The sequence below is a fragment of the Lissotriton helveticus genome, chromosome 4_1 (assembly GCF_964261635.1).
Source record: "Lissotriton helveticus chromosome 4_1, aLisHel1.1, whole genome shotgun sequence".
NCBI lineage: Eukaryota > Metazoa > Chordata > Amphibia > Caudata > Salamandridae > Lissotriton > Lissotriton helveticus.
Genome location: NC_136063.1, coordinates 2,128,332,151 through 2,128,359,218, shown reverse-complemented (window position 1 = coordinate 2,128,359,218; position 27,068 = coordinate 2,128,332,151). Strand labels below are relative to the sequence as shown.

The 27,068-nt window shown below is 48.5% G+C and overlaps 1 protein-coding gene across 1 annotated transcript in view; it reads right to left on the bottom strand.

Moving 5' to 3' along the window:
• The window catches only part of ATRX (ATRX chromatin remodeler), a 1,815,989-nt gene that overhangs the window by 1,010,621 nt on the left and 778,300 nt on the right, over positions 1–27,068 (bottom strand). Inside the window, exon 17 of the mRNA XM_078688830.1 lies at positions 11,734–11,931. Coding sequence (XP_078544956.1) covers positions 11,734–11,931 — 198 coding nt within the window. The remainder of the gene's footprint in view (positions 1–11,733; positions 11,932–27,068) is intronic.

Sequence of the window (27,068 nt, the reverse complement as noted above, 5' to 3'; positions counted from 1 at the left end):
TACCGCTTCAAGGTTTTTCCCCTGCAGCCCCTTGGAAGGCTGGCTAATGAAAGATAGGTGCACAAGTTACTACTTGTGTAACGATATATCTGTAAGAGACATTAGTTAGTGATAGATTCCTTACCTTAGAATATCTCCAGACGTCAGAATGGATCCGGAAAGTTTGCTAGCAGTACCTCTGCGCGTCAGTAGGTGGCGTTGTGCGACCCTGTGCTTATCACTGGTGTCGTACGCGCCGAGACGACGTCACGGAGACTACTTAAGCACCAACCATGCGCGCTGACGTCAGTTCTGTGCATGACTTTCCGCGCCAGGAACGCAAAGCCATGCAAGAAACTGACCATTGGTGCCATGAAACTAGGGCCCTAAAAGGGATGACCTTAACCCTAGAAATCAGTTCGCAGAACGGGGAGGATGGGCGGGGCGGTAAGGTATCTATCACTAACTAATGTCTCTTACAGATATATTGTTACACAAGTAGTATCTTGTGCATCTGAAAGAGACACGTTAGTGATCGATTCCTTACCTTAGAATAGATACCCCAGCAATACCAACCCTGGAGGTGGGTCTGCGAACAAGATTACGCCAGAAAGTCACAGAGAACCGAAACGGCCAAAGAAGCCGTCTCTCCGGACTGGACTGTCAAGGCAGTAATCCTTGGTAAACGTGTGCAGCGAGGCCCAAAAGGCTGTGTGACAAATGTCCTGCAAGGGAACGCCGCGTCCCAAGGCAGTAGTGGCTGCAGTCACCCTGGTAGAATGGGCCCGCAGCCCCACAGGAGGCTCTTTCTTAGCCAACGAGTAACAAGCTTTGATGCACAGAACGACCCACGAGAGACGGTCAGTTTGTGCATGGCTCGGCCTTTCATGGCGCCCACGTAGCCAACAAAGAACGGGTCATCCACCCGGAACTGTCGCGTGCGTTTCAGATAGAACGAGAGCGCACGTTTTGGGTCCAGACAGTGGAGCCTCTCTTCCTCTGTTGAAGGATTCAGAGGCGGAAAGAAAGTGGGCAAAGTGATGGTCTGCCCGATGTGGAAGGCCTTTGGCAAGAAAGAAGAACGGGTCCTTAAAACCACCTTGTCCGGATGAACAGAAAGGAAAGGAGGTTTGGAAGAAAGAGCCTAGAGCTCACTCAATCGTCTGACAGAGGTGATGGCTACCAGGAAAGCAGTCTTGAGAGTGAGAGGACGCAAAGGACAGTTATGAAGGGGCTCGAACGGAGCGCACATCAGATATGTTAAGACAAGGTTTAAGTCCCATTGAGGCATAATGAACGGCACGGGAGGAAACGTGTGCGTAATGCCTTTCAGGAAACAGTTAACAACCGGAGACTTAAAAAGAGAAGGCAGATCTGGAAGCCGTAGAAAGGCGGAGATGGCCGAAAGATAACCTTTGGTAGTGCCCAGAGCAGAGCCCTGCTGGGCCATAGAAAGAAGGAACAGAAGGACTTTTGAAAGACGGGCAAAAGAGGATCCACAGACTTAGCTGTGCACCATGCTACAAACTTGCTCCGCCTGCAGGCATATGCCATTTTAGTAGAGGGACGCCTGGCTGCCAGAATAACATCACAGACTTCGGGAGGAAGATTGAAAGCTGTCAACTGTCACCGCTCAATCTCCAGGCATGGAGGTGGAGGCTGGACATGTTCGGGTAGAGGAACGTCCCCTGCTGCTGCGACAGAAGATCCTCCCGAAGAGGCAGTCGGATCGGGGGATCAATCGCCATGCTGAGTAGCTCAGGATAAAAGTATCTTTGTGCCCAATTCGGAGCCACAAGGATGACTTAGGCCCGGTCGCGCCGAATCTTCTTCAGCACTCTGGGCAGAAGTGGTATAGGCAGAAAGGCATACAATAGACCGCAACTCCACTCCCAATAAAAAGCGTCACCTAGCAAGTGTCGCCTTGGAAATTCCAACGCGCAGAACTGAAATGTTATGTAGGAATCTAGGACCCTAGTGTTATTTTCCCGATTCATGCCAATATGTAGGTATAATTCACCCAATCCTTATGTAGGCATAGGAATCATTACCTTATTTAATCTTAGCCTATGCAGCATAAATATGGCATGGCTACTTCCACTACTTCCACTAAACTCCGAGAATCCACAACAATTTCTTGGAAAAACCCGCCTTCAGCAGTCAGGGACTTCCCCCTGCTTGAATATTAATTTATTCAAGAACTCCTGGAGTTTTCAAGGAACTGAGGCACTAGTAACGATATTATGTCCAATCTTACATCAAACTCGGCACCTTCAACGTGTAAATATGCCTACATTTGCACAGTCAAACACACGGTGGTTTAGGAGCAGATCGACTAACTACTTGCCCGACGCCCTGCCGTTGCAAGTGCCGACCCTCCAACTGACGCACTGAGAAGACGCTGTCTTTTCTCTTGCCGAGAAATCCAGCTCCGGTGTTTCCAGGCTGCCCTTGCGGGTTGCTGGGAGATCGAGCCCTGAAAGAGAGATACAAGACCTCTATCATTCCAAAACCAAGATACGGAGCTGATTAGACCCGTAGAGAATTCTTGGAACAGATTCTTGGCAGAAGATTACTAGACTTAAGCTACACCACACTTACTCCTCCCTCGTACTACACTTAGGTTAGGTACACCGGGGTAGGCGTATTTTAGAAGCACCAGTTGAGTACTTTTAGCCACTATTTAATCACTGTATGTATTTTATGCATTTTATGTATTCTATGTTTATGGCTTAGAAACCATATCATGCTTTTACAGTACTATTTTATAATACAATTCGTATTATATGCATTGTACTTCTTAACTAGAATTTCAATTGTAGCAGTGCATTTCTTATGCTTAAGACTGTTCAATAAATACTTTTATTGAAAACGCCCGTCTCTCTATTTCTGAGCAACTCTGGTGAAACGAAGCATGCACCACTGACTGAGTGAAATAGCCATCTATTGTTTCCGTGACTCTAGAGATACGTTTCATTTTAGGGGAAAAAAGTTGTCATGTTATATGGTTGTCAGAGACTAATCCCTTCTTGTACTTTCGAGAAAGTTTCTAGTGACCTCTGAGCTAGCTGGCACTCACAATTAAGTCTAATATATTCGGTAGAGACCTAGTCGACTTAAGTCCTACGTCTAAGCTGCAGGATATATTATTCCAATGTGCAGAGCCTATTGGGAATATAGGAACTACACTACACTCTGTAGAAAGACCCAATGACTTGGCCGTAGCCCAGGAGTCTTCAAAGCGATCCAGGACGTTATCGGCCTTATCGCCAAAGAGGCGGGAACCATTAAAGGCATTTCCATGAGCAAGCCCTGGACATCGGGTGAGAACCCAGTGGAACGCAACCAGGCGTGGCACCGCAATGCCACCGTCGTGGAAATCGGCCTGCCCAATGAATCAGCGGTATCCAAACCGCACCGGATGGCAAACTTTGCTGCATCCTTACCTTCTGCAATCGCTTAGGAAAGGACAGCCTGGACCTCCTCAGAACACTGAGGCAAGACCTGGGCCACAGAATCTCACACTGCATGGGAGTAACGGCCGAACAAGCCGGCGGTGTTAAACGACCGCAGCCCCAAGCTGGCCATGGAGAACAATCTCTTGCCAAATTGGTCGAGCCGCTTAAGTCCTTGTCCGGCTGAGCCGTGGGAAATGCACTCTGCGACGTCGAAGCTTGAATAACCAGGCTCTCAGGCGTGGGTTGAGCGGTCAGGAAGGCGGGATCACCAGGCGCCGGGCGATGACTCCTAGCGACATTTTTTTATCCACCGGTGCCCCCGTGGCCGGTCTCAACCAAGTGCCCAAAAGAACTTCGGGGAGGGCCTCATTGAAAGGGAGCAGCAGCTCCAATAACGCAGATGCCGTCTGGAGCACCTCAGTAAGGAGGTTGGTCTTGAGGGCCACCATAGGAGACCGGGATGGAGAGCCTCCGCCGCCCGACGGAGCACCACTGTGTAGGAGGCACCCTCCTCCAAGGTAGGTGGAGGAGAGGCAAACCCCATGTCCGAAGCCACATCCAGTTCACCCGCATCCTCAAGGTCGTCCACCCAATCCTGCTAGGAGTCACATTCCCGAGGGAGGGGGTCCTCGGACCGAGATGGAGAGCCTCCGACGCCCGATGGAGCACCACAGTGTAGGAGGCACCCTCCTCCAAGGTAGGTAGAGAGGCAAACCCTGTGTCCGAAGACACATCCAGTTTGCCCGCATCCTCAAGGTCGTCCTCCCAATCCTGCTCGGAGTCACATTGCCGAGCGAGGGGGTCCTCGGTCCCATTCCAGTCTCCAACAAAAGGCTTTGTTTCTGACCCACGAGACCACAAGGCTCCCACCTCAGTTGGTCAGAAACAGTCTAGGGAGCTGGTCGTTTTACAGGGGGCATCTCTAAGATGCCGTCTGAGGGCATTTGTAATAAATCCATCAGTGTGGGTTTATTGTGCTGTTCTAACAATAAGAAAGCCATCATGGAGCTTTAGAGTTCGTAATGACAACCTCCCAGTCCATGTACTCAATATGCTTCACTGCGCTTACAATGTCCGAGAATGGATTCAGACATAGTAGGTGGCTATTGCTCATGCAGCTATGCCCTCACCCACCTGTGGTACAGTGCACTCTGCCTTAGGGCTGTTCGGTCTGCTAGAGTGGTGACTTACCTATACAACAGGCAGCGGTTTGTAGGCATAGCACACAGGGATGTGAACCATGTTGAAGTTTTAGGTTCACCAAAACACACAGTCTGCAATGGCAATGGCAATGGGTATGTGTTTGGTGAGGGTTCTCCGATGGTGGCACAATACATGCTGCAGCCCAGTGCTTAATTTGTAAAAGATTAAGTCCTGGTACTCAAAAACTGTATTTGAGGTGCCCTGGAATTTTCTATTTTATGTGTACTGGGTGCTTTCACCACCACCTAAGAGCTAAAAGGTGCAATACCTAAGCACACACAATGTGCACTCCGTTCACAAGCCAAATGCCAAACATGACCACTGACTGCAGCGACAAGACAGAAGTAGCGTGTAGTTTGGCATAGCCTGAGTATCGGGAATCTTCTCTTATTAGCACGTGGGAGGAAGCATGACTTTACACAGCGGAGTGGACGTAAGGGGTAATGAGAGGTGTCTCACATCTCCTCAGGCAGGTAGAACTGGGCCTTGTGCAAACTGCCAGGGCAGGAAGTAGTGTCACGCACAGGACGGGTAGCCGGCCAGCACAGGGTCTGGTGCTAGGTTGGAGAGGCTGGAAGGATAAAGGGCAAACCTGGACGCACGAGGGCGCCAGGCGCTAGAGCTTACATATAGCCAGGCCTCTCGTGCCAGAAGGCAGCCAGGCGCAGGTACCAGTCCAGCTGTGGCAGGAATCACCACACCTGCTCCATGTAACCACCTGATGACAGGGAGCCAGTACTGGGAGACACACAGCAGCTGGCACCGGGGAGAAAGATGAACCCGCGAGAGTGTCAATACTGGGGCACAGGCAGCCTCTAGCAGACAAAAAATGTACAGTCCCTGCCCTGTGAATTAAGTGATGGTGCTGAGCACCAGAAATCACGGACACAAATTAAGCACTGCTGCAGTCCTTAGAGATCCTCTCTGGTCACAAGGCCCTTGGTACCACTGGTACCTTTTACAAGGGGCTTATGTGTGCCTGAGGTGTGCCAATTGTGGAAATAAAGGTACAGTTTTGGGAAAGAACACAGGCACCTGATTAGCATGGACCCAGTTCATACTCAAAGTGCATCAGAGTAGGGGGTACCATGCAAAAAGGGGAACTTTCCTACACAGCGGAACTGTTCACAGGCATCCTGCAGAAGCTCAAAAAGAAAAGGAGTAGGACGACTCCGTAAATGCCAAAACCAGACACCTGAAGCTACCACTGCATTAGTCACTCCCAGCCAGAGTCGTAGTGGGCCAACAGTGTCATCAAGACAGACCATCCCTCCAGAGCCCAAGCCCAATGTGGTTTCACTCCTCATGGACCCACTGACGTCACCTGCAGCCTCTGCACGCAGGCCCCTTCTACGGTGAAAATCCGTCACCTAAAGTCACCTCTGCCTCCTACGTCCCGAGCATCTTGAGGCCCAAGCCCACCAGTTGGTTCAGCCTGACTCAACCCCCCCTAGTCAAAGCCTACCACAAATAGAGCGCTTGGGACTATTAAAGTAAGGTCTGTACACCAATAACATTTGTCTGGACTTTTTGCAAGGTGTGCCCTTAAATAGACATCACTACATAAAAATCCAGGTCCATACAGTGCCTATTTTCCAGCAAATCCAGAACCTCGCTTTGTTTAAGTCCCCAGAAGGGAGTCCGTAAGGGCCTCATGAAAAGATAACATGGGCTCAGCAGTTGTCTATCCGGTTTGGAGGACTATGGTGTGAACACTGGTTTTTACCTCCATACGATGCAACAGGAGGTCAAGAATCTCAGTCACCCTTTGCATCACTACTGTGAAGGAGGCACTTTCCTCATTAGCTGGCCCAAGTGGAGAAATCAACCCAGTATCAGGAGAAGTTTCCAGTTCACTTGCATCTTGCAAGCTCATAATACCAGTTGTCTTTAGTGTATGGCAGAGCAAGCTCATCCATCATTTTTCATGACAGCACTTATTCTTAGAGTAAATGCCGAAAAGATTGTAAATGACCTGGGCCCTTGAAGGAAGCTGGCTTTTTTATGTAGTGATGACAATGTGAGGGTACAAATGCAAAAAGTCCAAATGTTCCTTATTTGGTTTACAGGGTTTACTTTAGTAATCCCAAGAGCTCTATGTGTGGCAGTGTGATCAACTGGCTTAGGCTTATAAGAGGAGAATGTTTAGTATTTGTAGTATTTACACAGTCAATAAGAAATCTGAGACAAATTTATAAAAATAAATTCGATTTTTATATGAATTTAGACACTAAGATCTTCAGAATAACTTTAGTACATTCTGAAATAACGATTTTAGAAGAAAATAGCAAAAAAGTTCAAACAATGGTTTTGAGACATTTGCATTGAACGCTACAATGTTAACCTATGGGAGGAAAAAACATTTAGCAAAACTGTACTTGCATCAGTACTTGCAGTCGGAGTTCAGGGGTGCCCATTGAGACTTAAGGTACTAGGAGGCCAAAGTCTTAAGTACCACCAGCAGTTTCACTTTTACTGCCCTGGTGTGTCCGGGTACAGAGGTGCTGGTCGGGATAGTAGCCTTGAGCAATACACCGGTAAAGTCAAGGGGACCTGAAACAAAGAGGTTGCAATGGGGAGGCTTGGGCGCAAGTCCAGTTGAACCCAAAGGTGGCTCAGGTTGTGGGGACCGCTAGGCCAAGGGGACACAGTCAGAAGTCCTAAATCCAGCTAGGGGGCTTGGGTACAGAGGTACTAGGCTAACTGTCCACTTGCGTTTTAGGCCCTCACAGTTGTGGGTCACCTGTAGGAGGGAAAAACAAAACAGCAGGGCCACTCTGGTTATGAGTCTCGTCTGTCCTGCAGCCCCTCGATATGCAGGACGGCTTCCAAGGTAGTGGTGTCTGGGCTGGACGGGAAACAAGCCTTGGCTGGCGCAAGTGCTCTGGTACTCAGGGCATTGATGCAGGGAGGGCTCTTGGAGGGCCTAGCGGCTCACAACTCGGCAGAGAGATGGGCTGACCTATTAGAGACACAAAAACCTCCTCCTGCAGGTTTGTACCGTCAGTGGGCCCAATGGCTAACAACATGGTGAACCGGGCAGATGCGGTCAGCGCCTGCAGATGCATGGAGATGGTTCCTCCATCCCAAGGGAGATGCTAGATGGATGTTGTAGTGCTGGACAGCCCTTGAAGTGTTAGGGATGATGTACAGCTGCAGGACAATTCAGGTCTTTGCAATTTTTAAGAGGCAAATAGCAAGGCAGGGTTTGGAACCAGTTTCTGTGCATGTCCTTGATTCTCGTCTCTTCTTTCAGCTTCTTCTGTTTCCATGTAGTCAAATCTGTCAGTCAGGTGTAGGGGACCCCTAAATACTCTATTTAGGGGTGTTTAGGGTAGGACAAGGTAGTAGCCAATGGGCTACCTATGCCTGGGGTTTCTAAACCACATATATGACCACTTCCTGTGGGGAATGGGCATAACCCTGACCCAGAAGTCCCTATTTCACCAAAAACTAAGATGATGAAACCATACTCTTGTTGCTCACTTCAGGCAGCCCACCTTAGGAGAAAGACTAGCCTGTAGGTGAAAAACATCCTTAATATCTAATTTCCTGTCTGCTCTGGTGCCAAATGGGTCCCAGGGCAAGGGTGGCATTCCTCAGGTCTAGGGGGAATTCAGGGTTGCATGTCAAAGGAGGCAAAGGCTCTGAAGCCTCTGGCCTGGATATACTAAATTGTTTAACATCCTGCTGGAAGAGGAGAGAAAGCCGTCAGCCGAGCAGGCATTGTTAATGGCCTCAGAGTGCGGGCTCTCCCTTGCAGAGGGCCAGAAACCAGTCTGTGGTGGCAGGCTGGAAGATAAAAGTCAGTCAACACACCAAGTGACTATTAGGACTACAGGGGGCACCTCTAAGGTGCCCTCTGGGTGCATGTCTTCATAAACCCAATACTGGCATAGATACAGATTTATTAAGACAAGGTGTTTGATAACAAACACCATTATTTCATGTCTTCATAAACCCAATACTGGCATAGGTACGGATTTATTAAGACAAGGTGTTTGATAACAAACACCATTATTTTCAGTGAAGTCATTATGTAGCGGATTAACCCGTAATTATCAGGGCCCAGTACATATCTTTAAAATGGCTTCCTGATCACTTGCAATGACTAGTAATGGAACTAGGCATCTCTGGGGTATATTTACTCATGCAGATGTGCCCTCACATGTACTATAATGCACTCTGTCTCGGGGGTCTAAAGGGCTTGCGTTGGGGTGACATACATAGTATGTGTGGTGTACTTTAGCACTGCACACAGGAAGTGGGCAATATTGTGTTTTTAGAATGGCTTGCACCATTTCACATATCCTGCAATGGCAGTCTGCATGCAGTTTGTGTGTGGGTCAATTTGGATGGCACAATACATGCTGAAACCCTTAGGGACCCTCTGTAGTACCCATGCCCTGGATACTAGGGGGTACCATTTACGGGGGCCTTACAAGGGGGCTTAATTCCTTGCCAACTGGGTTACAGTCAACATTTGTATCGTTTTAGGGAAAGAGCACGGACACTGGGGCATGGTAAAAAGAGAACCAGTGCACTTCTAATCCATACCAGTGAGTAAAAAGTGTGGGTGACCATGTCAAAAAGAGGTACGTTCCTACAGCCTTTATTTAAGGCAAGGGCACACTGTTAGAGTCAGTTGGGTTGGCAATAGGCTCCAGCCCAGTAAATTCACAGTGTGTCTTCGTTGGTAGTCGCAGATGTCACTACGAAAAGCACTATGGGTTGAACTTCATCATCCGATGTCTATGTTCTGGGGTCTGGTGTTGGTTCTGGCACCAAGACTAATATCAACACCGAAGTCAATGAGGGGCCCAAATCGGGTCCAGATGTCCCAGCTGGCGTCAAGGAAAGACCAAGTCAGAGATCCTTGCTGTTCCTTGGGACCCGTAGGCAAGCTAGAGGGAGCCAGCAGCATGCCAAAGAGAAGCAGAATAGCTTCACAGAACTTGTGTATTTATGCGACGGCATCAAAGGAGCTGGAATCTCGGGTTGTCTGAGACAAGAGTCGAAATTGTCTCGGAAGGAGACTGAGTTTGGGAGCAAAACAGAGAGGCTGGTTTACGCCCTACGTCGTCTAAGGAGTTTGAGAGTGGTGGGAAGGGGCTGAGCCCCCAGGATTCCATCAACACCCCTTCTCCAAATCTTTCTGGAGTCAGGTGCAGCGTTAAGAATGTATGGTCACCTGGGGCATGGAAGTGACGCCTTGCCATCTGTCTATTTACCAGTGGTCAGAACATAGCTTTGTCCATGTCCCATGAAGGGGCCAAGTAGTCGTCTACCAGAGATGGAGAACTTTGGTGAGAACAATGGTTTTTACCTCCATACTAAGCAATAAGAGGTTATGAACCTCAGCCATACTTTACATCACTACTGTGAAGGAGGCACTTTCCTCATTAGTTGGCCCAGGTGAGAACACCAGCCGAGTGTCTGGAGAAGTATCCAGGCACATGCATCTTACAGCTCACATACCAGCTGTCTTCAGTGTACGGCTGAGCAAACTCATTCCCTTCATCATATCAAGCATTATCAGATTCAGTGCCAAATAAATTGTGATTAATCTGGACCCTTATTTGAGGCAAGGGCAAAGTGTTGAGTCCCATGGGTTGCTGAAAGGCTCAACCCAGAGGGATCAGGGTGCGCCCGTGACCGAAGCAGAGCCATCTCGGAAAGCACTATGGGGTGTGCTTCGTCGTATAGTATCAGAGCTCTGGGGTCTGGTGTGGGTTGTGGCACCAAGACCGATATCAGCACCAAAGCCAGTGCAGGGCCCAAAACAGGTCAAGGTTTCAGCTGGCGCTGAAGGAAGATCCATCAGCGGAGTCCCAGTCGGAAAGCCATTCATCTTCAAGCTCTACATGGATCCCACTGGAAGTTCCCCATAACGGAAACGAAATCCATCAATACACGGACAACATACAACTTACTTGAAAATTTTCCCAAGCTCGAGACATCCAACGTCTCAAATACTGCCTGCACCGCACCCAAACTTTGATATCCAGCTATCTGGAACTCAACTACACCAAAGTAGAACTTCTGCTATCAAACCAAAAACAACAAGCAATAACTAGTCCAAATACGGCTTAACAACATAAACCTAGGAAGGATTCTCAATTTTCACCCAATACCAAACTACTCCGATTCACCCGGACTTCTCAATCTAGGATCCTAGTAAGGACTTTCACATATCCATCAGTATCCCCACCATGCTACAATTTAGGAAAGATCTGAAGACTTCTTTAAGAAACTCTACAAATGGAGGCAGTTGCTATTAATTACTGCTCTCATAAAACAGATATCCGTCCAGTCACTCATGGACTGTATCTTTGTCAATGACCCTGTACAAGCCTCTGTACAGTCAGCTAGATTCTCAAAATATCATATTTATATGCTTCATTCATCCATCCTTCTACTCTAGTAAAGTCCTTTGTAAAGTATACTGATACCCATTTTAGTTGCAGTAATCTGTCCTAATATATGTAATGTAACATTTTCTCCATGCCACTGGAGTCAACCTATCCTGGCTGATGAGGGCTGAATGTCCGAAACCGGTCCTAGGATGCTTGTTTACAGTCCAAGGAGGACCTGTCCTGGCAGTTCAGGCTGGACTGTTCCCATTGGGTGCAGGGTCAAGACTGATTTGCATATGGCTGGGTCCAAACTGGAATGGCATTGTGAGCAAAAAAACAATGGATTTAGGCCCAGATCTCTGTACTGGGGTGAATGTATGACATTGTTCTGCATTCTGCCCATCAATTGTTCTTTTTACATTTTCTCCATGGACAATACATAACTAAACCACATTGGTCTTCAGGACTAATCTGGAAACAAATTTGACAGACTTCAAATCCATTTTATATTAAAGGAACAAACTATTTCTAACAACATTATAATGCAAAATGCCAATGTAATTTTGCACACATTTATAACCCAGACATTGATATTGATCACAAATATAGACAGTAACAAGTGTACCAAATACAGGCAAAGCACAAAACACTGAAGACCATGTGCAATATTTCAAACTAGATATTTCCGTTAAAACGAAATCATAAAAAATATTTTTACTGCAGAGATAGGTTAATACCTCTCTCAGTTTTTCCCTTTCACGTTCTCTTTCTGCAATTCGTTTTCGTCTTTCCTCCTCTTCCTTCAATGCATTTTGAGTTTCTGTTCTTAGTTTCTCCACTTTAAGAATCTTTCTGATTTTCTTCCTAGCCTTCCCAGGGGATTTGGAATCTGAATCATCATCGTCATTTTCATCTTCGCCATCTTCAGAATTGTTCTATTTGAACAAAAACAAAACCGACTAATTAATGTGTTAAATCAATTTACAAACATTAAGATTTCTTTTATTGAAAACTACTGATCACAAAAATAAAGGTATACATTTCTTTACAAACACTAATTTTTCTCTTTGTTGACCAGTAATATACTAATCTGCATGCCCAAAGCAAGACAAATTCACATCTATTAAGGCTAAAAATCATAAATCCATTAAACAGAGAAATTTTTACAGTTTGCTTATTTGTGACACTTCTAAGTTTGAACAATATTATTAGCCATTAAATGGATAATTTAAAAATTAATAATATGATGGTGGTGGTTGGTTGGTCATGGGGCTGGGGTAACAGGGGCTGGGGATTCAGATAGCAAATTGTGGCCAATTGTGAGACTATGCTCCAGATCCATGTGGATATGTCCAGACCTACACTTAATACAAATGTAATTTTGGCAGCAAGCAAATATACAGATTGGCTCAATGAAGCTTTCAAGGCCACAGTGCCCATTGGAGAAATTTCGGGCAATCGGCAATCCCCCTCTGGCCCTTGGTTTACAGGAAAAACAAAAATATCATAGATGGGGAAAGATGTTGGAGAGCACAATACGATATATACTGAAAAAAGTACCTAAGTGAGAAAGTGGCTCTATATATGCTGGACCAGAATAAGGTACAGTGTGTATAGAGTCCACGAACCCCAGAGAGTGGTATGAAAGCTACCACTCTCTAAAGTGGTAGCTTGGTCGAGCAGTAAGGTAGTACCAGAGGACAGTGTAAAGCATTTGTTGTACACACTCAGTCAGCAAAAGGTTTCACACAAAGACTGAACTCCAGGCCAATTGTTTTTATATCAAAAGATATAGTTGTATTATTTCTAGAACCAACAGGCATAAACAAGCATTTACAATGCAACGGTTTCGCCTTTGCAAAAGTTAGAGCTATTGGCATTGTAAATGACAAAATGTTTATTTATGTGTTGGTTTTGAAAACAGATAAATAAATGGCATTGTCATTTACATTTCATGTACCAACAGATAAGTGCAACCGTAGTAGGAAAAGGATGTTATAAACAAATCTTACAACCCTATCAATGAACATTCACAAAGGACGAATGGTCGTTTCTCGCATTAAAAAGATTAGCCTGAGTCTTAATAATGAATTCGCCACGAAAGTGCAACAAATGCTTATTCAAAGAGGGCGTATTATTGGAAAGCCGCTTTGAATAAATATGAAGGCGCCTATGTAAGAAAATATATTATCCAGCCTACTTCAAGATGGATAACAAATATAAAATAAAAGATAATAACCATTCTATAATAGTAACAAAAGAGAAGCGAGTAACATCGAAACATGATAATAAACTCGGTTTGCCCATAAAGTTGTTTATAACGATTTGTGGATAGAAAAGTACTATATCTACTCCGTTCCAAGATGGCGCCTCCGGTACCTGGAGTCACGCCCCATGGAAACGGTTATGGCTCCCCAGGTGAGATTAATCTGCCCTGAGTAAGCCGGTATATAAAAGAGAGGCGGCTACGAGCAACACTTTAGAGAGTGTTGGAACGAGGCAAAGACGCGGCTCCAGGAAATACGAGGTAAGCGACTTCTGACCAGCCAGTGAATGTAGACAGAGCTAGCAAGAAGCGGGGAGGGATAGACCAAAATCAGCATGTAGAGGAATCATTGTACATATAATGAACATCTCAGAAAAGGGTCCATTTGAAAGGGTGGGACTATCCGTATATAATATTAACTTCCATTTTCCCCCACCAAGAAGATTTGTAGTTTTACTTAAAATAGGGGTAGATCCAACAGATAACAATGAATGTTTATCATATTTGACTATTAGATTACACTGAGAGAACGTATACACGCTTTCTACATCGTTGATAAGGACAGGAAGAGAAGCGATGACGGAACTATTGTGGTTAATGCCATAACATAGGATTAGTCGAGAGCCACATCTATATTTACTTACAAATTTATGAGGGAGCAACAGAAAATAAAATAAGCGACAACGCGTAAAATACCCACAGATACCTAGAAAGAAGGGGGAATACAAACACGTTAAATTTTGCTGAAAACGAAAATAGAGAAGAGATCGAGGCAGCGTGACCGCGCTATTAATAACACATACTTCTGTATTTGTTTGCCCTAATAGAACATATCCAGTTTTCTCAAGGAGATCACAAATCCTATGCCCGTTCAAGGAGAGTTTTAAAAAGCTTTAAGGTAAGATGGCTAAAAGGGAAATCCGTTAAAATCAAAGTGCAGCCCCCACCTCAACAGAGGGTAGTTATAAAGTAAATTTCCTGTTCTCTGCCCATATAGATATTCAGCTAAACAACTTAAAAGATTGGAACAACAGGAGAAGCGAACCAAATACAAGGAGCTCTTCTTAAGAAAGAGAGGTAAATAGTTCAATCGGCCATAATCCATCAGCAGAGACTTATTCAATAGATCAGTATTTCTAATATATATTAATGTCCCCTGATATACCTCATTAGGACTATGAGAAGTAATACGGAAGAAATTCACTGAACACCATAGATGTACTAATCTGGATCTTCCTTCATATAGAAGGGGTAAGAGTGTGTACCGAATGCAGAGATTTGAATGAAAGTCTCCTGTACAAGTTCCCCACCCCGCTCGCAATAATTTCCACATCGAAATGGATTCGGAGGGAAGTCAGATGCCCACAGAGGTTAATGTAACGAGAAGCCTGAAATATAGAGCTAACTGAATATAAGGCATATAATGCATATATAATCAAAGCAAGCGAGTATTAACTAATTGGTTAATACATATGTACTTGAACAACTGTATCATAATTATGGGAACATGTGAGAGATATTACTGTACAGTATGTTATCATATTAAAAAAAAACCTGACTCATGAGAGGTTGATAACCTATACTTAAAGTAAGTGACACCCTATTTTTCTCTTGATATATTTGCAGAGAGGGTGCAAGTCACCACTTATTCAAGTGAGAAACCCCGATTAAAGAAGTCCTGAAGAAGGTGCCAAAATATCACTTGTTCTGCACCGAAACGCGTCGACGCATTTTTGTATACACAGAGAATCCAACCAGGGCCCAATAAACAACTGATGTACATGTACTACTGTTACTGTTGTTTAAATTGATGAAAAAATTGCAAGCCTTTGGATCCAGAGACAAGTAGTGGCAAAGAGATCAAGTAGCCACATTTAAACTAGGGGTTGTACATTATTAGGTTCTTGTTTACCGTTTTCATATACGAGTTGTTGAGATGTCCTATGTGTTTTATTCTGTTTTTAATTTTAAATTTTGAGTCGCACGTTGTGATGAAATATTGTGATTAATTGTCTTTTACCTTGTGTTTTCAAAGAAATTCTTTGAAATTTTAAATTATGATGTCTAAGCGCTTATGTTTTTCATGTATATGGTTTTATTAAAAATAGATTGTAAACGATTCAATTTGGTTGTGGAAATTAATATATTTTCTCTATAGTGTGGCTAACGGGCCTTCCATATTCAGGTTTGTGTGTGTGCCCATAGTGGAATGAAAGAATAACGAGTGCTCCCCAGGGATTTCCTTTTGACTCATTGTCATTTACATTGCCAACAGCTTAATCTCTCGCAAATGTAAGACCTATTGTACCCTACTGGACGAGCTCATCAGACAGCAATTACTACCACACACACACACCCAGAGCCACACACACACACACACACACCCAGAGCCACACACACACCCACACACCCAGAGCCACAAACACACCCACACACCCAGAGCCACACACACACCGAGAGCCACAAACACACCCACACACCCAGAGCCACACACACACCGAGAGCCACACACACACCCACACACCCAGAGCCACACACACACCCAGAGCCACACACACACACACCCACACACCCAGAGCCACATACACACACCCAGAGCCACACACACACACACCCACACACCCAGAGCCACATACACACACCCAGAGCCACACACACACACACCCACACACCCAGAGCCACATACACACACCCACAGCCACACAGCCACACACCCAGAGCCACACACCCAGAGCCACACACCCAGAGCCACACACCCAGAGCCACACACCCAGAGCCACACACCCAGAGCCACACACCCAGAGCCACACACCCAGAGCCACACACCCAGAGCCACACACCCAGAGCCACACACCCAGAGCCACACACCCAGAGCCACACACCCAGAGCCACACACCCAGAGCCACACACCCAGAGCCACACACCCAGAGCCACACACCCACAGCCACACACCCACAGCCACACACCCACAGCCACACACACCCACAGCCACACACACCCACAGCCACACACACCCACAGCCACACACACCCACAGCCACACACACCCACAGCCACACACACCCACAGCCACACACACCCACAGCCACACACACCCACAGCCACACACACCCACAGCCACACACACCCACAGCCACACACACCCACAGCCACAGCCACACCCACAGCCACAGCCACACCCACAGCCACAGCCACACCCACAGCCACACACACACACCCACAGCCACACACACCCACAGCCACACACACCCACACCCACACCCACACCCACAGCCACACACACCCACACACACACACCCACAGCCACACCCACAGCCACAGCCACACCCACAGCCACAGCCACAGCCACACCCACAGCCACAGCCACACCCACAGCCACAGCCACACACACCCACAGCCACACACACCCACAGCCACACACACCCACAGCCACACACACCCACAGCCACACACACCCACAGCCACACACACCCACAGCCACACACACCCACAGCCACACACACCCACAGCCACACACACCCACAGCCACACACACCCACAGCCACACACACCCACAGCCACACACAGCCACAGCCACACACACCCACAGCCACACACACCCACAGCCACACACACCCAGAGCCACACACACCCAGAGCCACACACACACACCCAGAGCCACACACACACACCCAGAGCCACACACACACACACACCCAGAGCCACACACACACACACACACCCAGAGCCACACACACACACACACCCAGAGCCACACACACACACACACCCAGAGCCACACACACACCCAGAGCCACACACACACACACACCCAGAGCCACACACACACACACAGAGCAACACACACACACACACACAGAGCAACACACACACACCGAGCAACACACACACACCGAGCAACACACACACACCGAGCAACACACACACACCGAGCAACACACACACACCCAGAGCCACACACACACCCAGAGCCACACACACACCCAGAGCCACACACACACCCAGAGCCACACACACACCCAGAGCCACACACACACCCAGAGCCACACACACACCCAGAGCCACACACACACCCAGAGCCACACACACACCCAGAGCCACACACACACCCAGAGCCACACACACACCCAGAGCCACACACACACCCAGAGCCACACACACACCCAGAGCCACACACACACCCAGAGCCACACACACACCCAGAGCCACACACACACCCAGGAGAGCAAGCACAGCGAGGGGGCAGGGGAGCAAGCACAGCGAGGGGGCAGGGAAGCAAGCACAGCGAGGGGGCAGGGAAGCAAGCACAGCGAGGGGGCAGGGAAGCAAGCACAGCGAGGGGGCAGGGAAGCAAGCACAGCGAGGGGGCAGGGAAGCAAGCACAGCGAGGGGGCAGGGAAGCAAGCACAGCGAGGGGGCAGGGAAGCAAGCACAGCGAGGGGGCAGGGAAGCAAGCACAGCGAGGGGGCAGGGAAGCAAGCACAGCGAGGGGGCAGGGAAGCAAGCACAGCGAGGGGGCAGGGAAGCAAGCACAGCTAGGGGACAGGGAAGCAAGCACAGCGAGGGGACAGGGAAGCAAGCACAGCGAGGGGACAGGGAAGCAAGCACAGCGAGGGGGCAGGGAAGCAAGCACAACGAGGGGGCAGGGAAGCAAGCACAACGAGGGGGCAGGGAAGCAAGCACAGCGAGGGGGCAGGGAAGCAAGCACAGCGAGGGGGCAGGGAAGCAAGCACAGCGAGGGGGCAGGGAAGCAAGCACAGCGAGGGGGCAGGGAAGCAAGCACAGCGAGGGGGCAGGGAAGCAAGCGCAGCGAGGGGCAGGGAAGCAAGCGCAGCGAGGGGGCAGGGAAGCAAGCGCAGCGAGGGGGCAGGGAAGCAAGCGCAGCGAGGGGGCAGGGAAGCAAGCGCAGCGAGGGGGCAGGGAAGCAAGCGCAGCGGGGGGAAGGGAAGCAAGCGCAGCGAGGGGGCAGGGAAGCAAGCGCAGCGAGGGGGCAGGAAAGCAAGCGCAGCGAGGGGGCAGGGAAGCAAGCGCATGAAGTGGGTGCGCAGAATTACACCATCCGGACTCCCCTTACTGGAGAAATGTCTGCTTCTGTGGGGGCCTACAGAGTGCCGCTCTTTTGGAGAATAGAGTTGGACCCTGGCTCGGAGGAGGGAATGTCTCTAACAGTACTGGCAGATGGGAGCATTTTGGGAAAGCTCTGGGAGAAGGGAGCGTGTGTGCAGATACCTCACTGCCTTCTCGGTCACTGGGGACACTGTCACTAAATAATGAGAGAGTCTCTGCATTGTAGTTTTCCAACTAAATTCTGTGCTGGACTGTCAAAGACATAGACTAAAAAAACCCTATTCAACAAACTTTAGTAGAGTGTGAAGTATTTTCTGGGAGCCCGTGAGGAAGAAAAACAGGAATGGCACTGGTACTAGAAGATGGCAAACACCGCTTCCCCCCATCAAGAGGCTAGGCATACAAGTAAGTCAACCCTATCTGTGCTTTGAGACTCTTCTTAAGCAAACTGCTGGTAAGAAGTCTGAAACTGTTCTTATGTAAAGCAGATGTAAAGCACTGTTCTTGTGAAAAGCACTAGGCCTGGTTTGCACTATATAAAACTGCTACATAAAAAAATGAACAGCATGAAGCAGATTCATAAAGGTTATGAAGACATTAAAGAATAAGGGGTGTAAATGATAGGATCACGGTTAGAAACTCAACATCAGGATAATTTGAATTTTTAGAACAAAATGCGCTTACGGAGGTGGAATATCCACTAGCAAGGTGGGCTTTCCACCACCAGACGTTATGGGAGAGGGAGAGAAAGGGGAACTTCTGCACACTGAAGTACGCACAGCAACATTCAGTGAACAGTCACTAACTTGTAGCTTTTCACAAACTTTCTATGTGGCGGTCCCACCTAGTATATACACGTGAAACTACTACTGTTAAAGCTGTGTGCAGAGTGAGAAATGGAAGGGGTCACACCCATATTTCATCGGGATGTAGTGGAAGTGGTGTCTCCAAAGGGAATTGGGCAAATAAAGTTAAATGTTCAAACACATATATGCAAAAGATTGAATCAACCAGAGGAGAACATTTGGGGAAGGATTTTGATCTTACTTTGTACAGGAGGGTACCTATACCACTCATCCACACTCTTAGACTGACGAAATTCCATTTAGAGTCCCATTGAATGTGCTAATGTGGCCGGGGTACAGTGATGACTGAGGACCTGTTTCCGAGGTATCACTAACTTTCAGTTGCCATTGGGATGCTTGTTTCTTAGATCTTACTAGTCCTGGAGCAATTCTTTCTGCTTTTTGCTGGTTTGAGGTTCCGGACACAGCTTCTTGAAGCCGTCCGGGCCGATTCCATCTCACTTAGTGATACAGCATTTCAACACAGTCCAGGAGCCCCTTCTTAGGGAGCACCTTGTTGCCCCACTGGAGTTCGGTAGACAGAGCCTACTGTTTAAAGTAAAGCAGGCTGACTGTCCTTTCTACTGTCAAAGGCTTGTATCTCAGAAGCATGGCCATTAGGATATCATATATGTGCACTCCTGAAGCTGGCAATGTTGTAAAGTTGAGGGGAACAGCCATTACCTTGGGCACGGGACTGGACAAACTATTCTGCCCCTCTGGCCGTTCCCAGGAGACTGCTGGACAGGGTGTCTGCTTCTGAGCGGGGTGCCGTGGCATGATCCAATAATGAATTCCCCATTCTACAGTCATGGGCTGTTTTGAACAGTTTTTGAACAGTTTTTTGCAGGCAGCCAACAGAGCTGCCTTTCCACTTTAACAGCACCAGTGCTTAATTGTAGATCGACAGATTTTCCGAGGACACCGCCAGCACTGTCGAATGCCACAATACCAAATATCAAGGTTGCCTGATCGTGTTCCCGCCTCCTGCTGCCTCTTCCCCACTCTACACTTCCTCTCTTTGTATCTATCTCTTGTCAGCTTTGTCATCTCTGTTTTCTCCTTCTGTCACAGTTTCCTCTTATTCCTTCTTTCTACCTTTTCGTCATTTCTGTATCTTGTACCAAGTCACATTTCAATTAGAAAATGAAGTCCGGCCCCCGAAGAATGAGTGCCGATTCTCCGCACTGGCAGCACCCCGAGCGCGCGCTCACCTTGATTCTAGCAGATCACGGCGAGGCAAACTTCCTTGTTTTACCATCAGAAACCCTTCGTCTGAAAAGTCGAAAAGATGCTGCTAGAGAGCTTGTGCACTCCCTGAGTGGGGGAGGGGGAAGGGGGCGGGAGAAGGCGGATAGTGTGAAGAAGTTCCTTCCAGGGTTTGCATCTGCTAGTCAACGCGGCTAGTGGTGCTAGTAATGAGCGCTGCAGCTACAGGCAGACGTCAGGCTTTGGAGTGCCCGGTCCGGCGAGTGAGTGAAAATACTTGCATAGTACCACCCGCCAAACCAAAGCGCCTAGAGGAATGACGCGCACTTCTGAAAACAATGTTATGCACCGGGTCAGAAACAAACGCCCCATACCGGCGCTAGACCGCTAAATTCGGAACTTTGGTAATGCTCTCAGAGTTTGCCAATCACTGAACATTCCCTAATGAAAATGCACATGGCCTGCGTCGAGAAAGAAGTGATCGGAGGAATGCTTGAATGAACCTCAGAAATTGGTAATTCCTCTGGGCTGTACTCCGGTCCACAGTTTTTCAGTTCACTGTTTGATGGAGTTCTGCTTCTAGGTGCTCGGTGTTTGAAATTCATCGGCAAGGACTTTTCACCCCTTTTATAGAACCCACGCTGTGCCCAGCACGGCCGAGTGCTCAGTGTCTCCCTACTCCCAAGCGAACTTCAGTCTGCCCGCGCCTCCCTGGCATTGGTAGGCGCATGTCCCCCCACGTGTTGACTTGATGCCGAATCTTGAAACTGATGCACTTTCATCTAAATAGCTATGAAAAGCATCACAACTCTAAGCCCTTGGGCATCGCATGGGGGGGGGTCTATGCAAATACCAATAAAATATATACAAAGAAATCCCTGTGACTCGCTGTCGTTTGAAGTACCAGTCGTCGTTGCTGAGTGTGAGTATGCACAGGAGCACAATCCGCGCGTGTCTTGAGTCTGGGGCGCACTCCCGACTTTAAAAAAAATGGGGATGTTATGCGCAATATTTCATTTCTGCTTCCCGTGTCTATTCCAGACTACGAACTCTAGTCACATAAACCTGTGAAAGAGAGGCGTTTTTGGGAGAGAAAAAAAATGAATGCATTCTGGTCTAACCGTGATAACAGCTGTCCTCTACCATTCTTGCAATCAATATAAACTTAAGGAAATACATTTTCAGTAGTTAGGTCTCAGGACTGGTTATTCCAACATTGTAGATTGTGGCACCTTGTAGAACAGTTTTAGGACACCTGATTGTCAAACTGCAGAAGTGACCCCCATCCGCCAGAAAAAGTTGCCACCAAAACTTAACAGGCGAAGCATGGCTTCAATTTGTCTCATCACCACTTGGCAGCATGGTTCATAGCTGCCAAATGACCCTTGACTTTTGTGGTGACCTGCAACCAGGTGACATTTAGCCAACAGCATTTTACATCCCCTGACTTGTAGTCTCATGACATAAGATGACGTGCAATTGTATGGCGCATGTTCTTCCCGGAAGAGTAACTTGCGGCTGTATACCTAATTCAGTGGTACTGATTTTATCAAACTAAAAAGAATGAAAGGCTAAGTTAACTTGGCCGGGGTGAGCAGGAGGGCTGGATCTGTGTCCAAGAGCACAGATGAGCCACGCATCTGTGGCATCGCTTCAGATGGACCAGAGAGGCACAGTGCCCACTACCAAGCGGAGAAGGCGAGAGAGGCTAAAACGTTATCTTACCTCGAGTCTCTGGGGGAGTCGTGCTGGGGCTGCTTGCAGGTGGTATTGAGCGCGATGCTGTCGGCTCCTGGGGACTCTGCTGTGACCCTCCTTATCTCGTAGAGTGAAAAACCCGCCGCGGGAGAGCTGCTGAGAACTTTAGCCTGACCTGAGCAGGACACCCTCGGCGCAGCACCTGCTCGTGCCCGCGAGGCTCCAACAGGCTGCCCTGGGCTCTGGACGATAGCGAACAGGTCCCCGCGCCCCCAATCTTGGCCCAGACGTGGGCACCCCGCCACCTCCTCTGCACCTCGGGGTCCCCGCTCTGAAGCCCCCTCCCCGTTGCATGAGCCTTCTGGCTCGCCTTTCACAAGAACTCACTGGCCCGTGCACGGAGCAGCTTTGTCTGCCATCCCTCCGCCCCCAGGTTGCTCCGCAGTCCACAGCAGCAACTTTTTGTTGCCCTTCCTCTCTGGTGATGCCCTCTGAGGTGGTGAATGAGGGGCCACTGGCAGAGACCGCCGGCACCGGGATCTGCGTCCTCGCGCGCCTGCTCGTTTGAGGCAGGGTCGGAGCTCCACGCGTGCACCGAGACCCTCCTCCCCTCAATGGAGTCCACGGAGCCCCAGATGCGAGAGGAGCTCGCGCCCCGCAGCTGATGCCTCTAAAGACGCACGCTTCTCGGAGCGCATGAATATTTCAGCGACTGCCCTCGGCTGATGTCATGGCACCGCCTGCTTTGGTGACTACCAATCCCCCGAAGAGGAGATGAGAAGGGCAGAGAAAAAAAACCAAGACAACAGCTGAGAAGCGCTTGCTATCATATGACCCTGAGAGCTCTGGCTAATAGTGGACGGTGGTGAGACCGCGGCGGGAGGGAGGAGGCACGAACAACGGGAGGGGGGGGCGGCAAAGACACGAACAGCGGGAGGGGGGGGCGGCGGCAAAGACACGAACAGCGGGAGGGGGGGGGGAGAGGAACGCACTCACCTGGACTTCTTCCGGCGGCCGTGGTCGGCATTAAATGAGGAAAACACACCAAAAAAAAAAAAACGAGACTCCGCCCACCACCCAATGACGATGCAAAAAGGGTGGAGAGGGAAAAAAATGCAGGAACGCCCACGAATCTGGTCCGGCCATAACGGACAGATCTCTGTTCCAATGGCTAGCCTCCATTTATGGAGCTAGCCAATGGAACAGAGGGAGAACAGAGGGCGGATTCAAGTGTCCCTTACTGAAGACTACAGATTTCTCTGGAGGCGGAGCTAAAGCTCCGCCCTCCAGCCGAAACCTAAAAATATACTGTTCCCAATATGAGAGGTCTCAGATGAGTACTTTGCAGAAAGGCAATAAACTTTGTAAAGACAATAGGTGCAGGGGTTGCAGTAGGCAACAGAATTCTACACACAATTTAGCATTGAGCTCAATGGATTCCCTTATATAAACACAGGTGATTACTTTGTAGATTACTTTGGTAATTCCAGGACTGGCTCCTAGGTTCAGTCCTGGGGTCTACGCTGGAAACAGTTTAGCAAAAACGTTTTAGGTATTGTGGTGATTTTTCAGGAATAAAAAGCTATTTTAAAAGTTCACACTTAGAAACTTTTCAACAGAAATCTGGCAATATTATCCAATGGGAGAAAATGCAGGTTGCAGGTAAAGTACAATCTCGTTACTTTTGTAATCCAGTACTGGTCTCCTGGAGCCAGCACTGGGGTCTCAACTCAAAACACGGAAGTAATTACGTTTCAGTATTTCGTATAATTTTTAAAGAATATTTCATGTTTTCAAAAGTAGACACTTAGAAGAAATTTCCTAGATAAGCAGACAATGGATTCTTATAGAGAAAATACAAGTTACTAGTAAACCCGCTAGGGATTACGTTTGCGTTTCAGCACTGGGCTACAAGGTACAGTACTGGCTCCTCTCCTGATCACAGGAGAGTATTTCGGAATTCGGATGATTTTATAGGAATATTTCAAGTTTTCAAAAGTAGACCCTTAGAAGATTTTTCGAGTCAAACCAGTCAATGTTATTCAATGGCAGGTAAGTGAGTTATCGGTTTCCTGGTGAGTACTCGACTGGTGAAGTTTTAGTTCTGGGCATAGACACAGGGGTCCCCCAGGGTTAGGTAGGTACAGTTGGTTCACCCTCAGCGGTGCAGGGGCGGCCGGGTGCAGAGGTAGTTAGGTCCAATGTTATCCAATGGGGGACGGGGGGCCTCCGGTTGGTGGCTGCTGGCTAGCAGGCCACGCGGCTGTGGGAGCTGGGCTCCTGGTCACTTGCTCAGGGCAAAGGGAAAAACATGATAGGGCAAAGGGGAAAACATGATAGGACAAAGGTGGCACAGCCAGTGGTACTCAGGCAGCTGGGTGCAGGGTGCTTTTGAGCCGTCGGGCGCTCAACGTTATCCAATGGAAAAGGTCAAAAGGGAACAAAGGATGCAGGTTCGTGGGTGGAGACTCTTCAGGGGCGATCAGCACGTCAAGAGGTAAGTTGGGATCTTGGAGCACAGGTAGGTACCCCAAAGGGAGGCACAGGATAGTACGAAGATGGCACAGCCAGCGGTACTCGGGCAGCTGGGTGCAGGGTGCTTTTGAGCCGTCGGACGCTCAATGTTATCCAATGGAAAAGGTCAAAAGGGAACAAAGGCTGCAGGCTCTGGGGCTGAGACTCTCCAGGGGTGACCAGCACGTCGAGAGGTAGGTTGGGATATTGGAGCACAGGTAGGTACCCCAAAGGGAGGCACAGGGGTCTGTAGGGCGCCGGGTGCAGGGGTGTCTTTGGGTGTCGGAAAAGCTTACCCTCTGCTGGTTGCGGTTGGGGAGCCCCTGGTTCTGAGTCTGCAGGCGTCGTCTGGTTCGTCGAGGAGGGTCTTGGGCACTGGATTTTGGGTCCCAGTCGCCGGGAGGACGTCCTCGTGGTCTTGGATCACTCGGGCACGGGCCGGGCTCGGCGGGTGCCGAGTGGGCTGGTCCGGAGCTTCCTGGCTGGCACCAGGGGGGTTGTTGCAGCAGAGCCTCTGCTGATGGGAGTCCCAGTCTTTAAGAGGGTCAAGGCAGGCAGGTCCTCTGGGTGTCCCAAGGTTGCTGTCCGCAGGAGTCGCCGGGATTTAGGCAGGAGCAGGTTCCAGGATTGAGACAGTTGTTGTCTGTTGAACCCGGGGTCACGGGTCCAATTAGGGTGGCTTGGCACGAGAGGGAAAGACTTAATTCCAAGGCTTTTGTGCTGTACTTGCGACACACTTTCACAGTAACTCAGCACACCCCCACTCCAAAAATAACACCACACCGTTTTTTTTTAGAAAAGTAGAAAAGCTTTATCTTTCCTTTCAATTAGTTTTTCTGTTACATCTGCATTTTAGATATCACCATTATTTAGCATTCTTTTGTAAATTCATGAAGAATAACAAATTCCAATTACATTAGCGAACTTTGTCAATTAGCAATAATCTTGAGCAGAAGGGTGTACCAGTCACATTACCATTAAGGACACATGGAAATTACAATGAATGGGGTATAGGTCCCAGAAGCAACTCTGCAGCACTTACACTCCTAAGCAGAATCATACAGACATCTGCCTAAAATGTTAAAGGGAGATCAAAGTGATTAATCATCAAAGCACTGCATGCGTTTTACATACTTCTCAGGAAGGCAGGTCAATTCTTTAAAAATAAACCAGCTTTACATTGAAAGTATTCACTCCCACTTTCACAGTTAAGATTAATTTCCCAGCGTTATTGTTGGGTTCTTGCCCTTAGTCAGGTATAGCTAATTACCTCTACCAACTAGCCACTTTACTCCCCATCTGTCATCGGCTTGAACTTGCTTAGGATGGTTGTAACTAATCGGTACACTCCTGCCGGTGTGGGAAATGTGCTGGGTTTGTTTAACCAGCAAACTCCATAGTCTCAATGTCCCCTTGTCCAGCTAGTCTGACCAAGAATACCATCCAGCAAAGATTTCGTTGGGCTGAATCTCCTCCCTCCACCTAACAGTTCCCAGCTTACTTTATTAATGGCAAGTTTGTCAGGTAAACCGGATCGTGCGGTGTATTCGACCAAACCTTCCCGCTGCTCGTAACACTCTGTTCTGGTCTCACGCAGCAGTCTTGTCAAAAAGGGTTGGGGGAAGATCGATTCTGGCTTCCCCCTGCTTCTATGGCCCTCGCACCCTCAGCCTTCCACACGGTGAAGAGCTCAGTTCGGGCCCGGCCTCCTCTTGGCCCGCCCCTCACCTTCCGGCGCCTCGCCTCTTCCTTTCTCGTCAGGCGGGGCTTCGCTGGCCTCCGTCGCTGGGCAACACTCGTCAAGCAGCTCTCCTGCCTCAAACTGATGCCAGCCGCCTCAGAGCGCGGGGAAGCCCAGACTGCACGCTCCCCTCCGCAGCGGACTTCAGATCAGAAGCGGTAAGTGCAGGAAAGCACAAAAAGTGCTGCGTCGCCCAGGATCCGTTTTTTTCTTTTAAGGAATTTCTGACAAATCAACCCTGCAGCAGGCTTAGGGATTTAGCCTACAAGGCAGTTACTTCAAGGTTGTAGAACAGCAGCTAAAGTGAGGAAAATCAGGTAAACGGACTTGGGCCCCTATCGTGGCAGTTGCCCACACCCTCCAACTCCTGGCTCAACGGTCTTTCAGTCACCAGGCTGAACCAGAGTTCTCTTCAAGGGGGTCAGTCATTTCCCCCCTCAATGCGCCAACCTCTCCTTCCCAAAGCCTCAGCTCCTGACCAACCCCATTCCTCACACACTGGACCCCAAAATGGCCGCCCAACATTTCACCTGTTATAGTCCGGCCCAAGAGTGTCTAGAGTGGACCAGAAGGTTCTGGAACCCCCAGGCTATGAGGTGATCTGGACAGGCCACCACTTTGTGTTGAGCACCTACTCTTCCTCCATTTTAGAGGAGCACCTGTGCTTCATTCTTAATTAGTAACAATGAAGTGCCCAGAGTCCTAAGGTCATCACCCAAAAACAAATTACAGT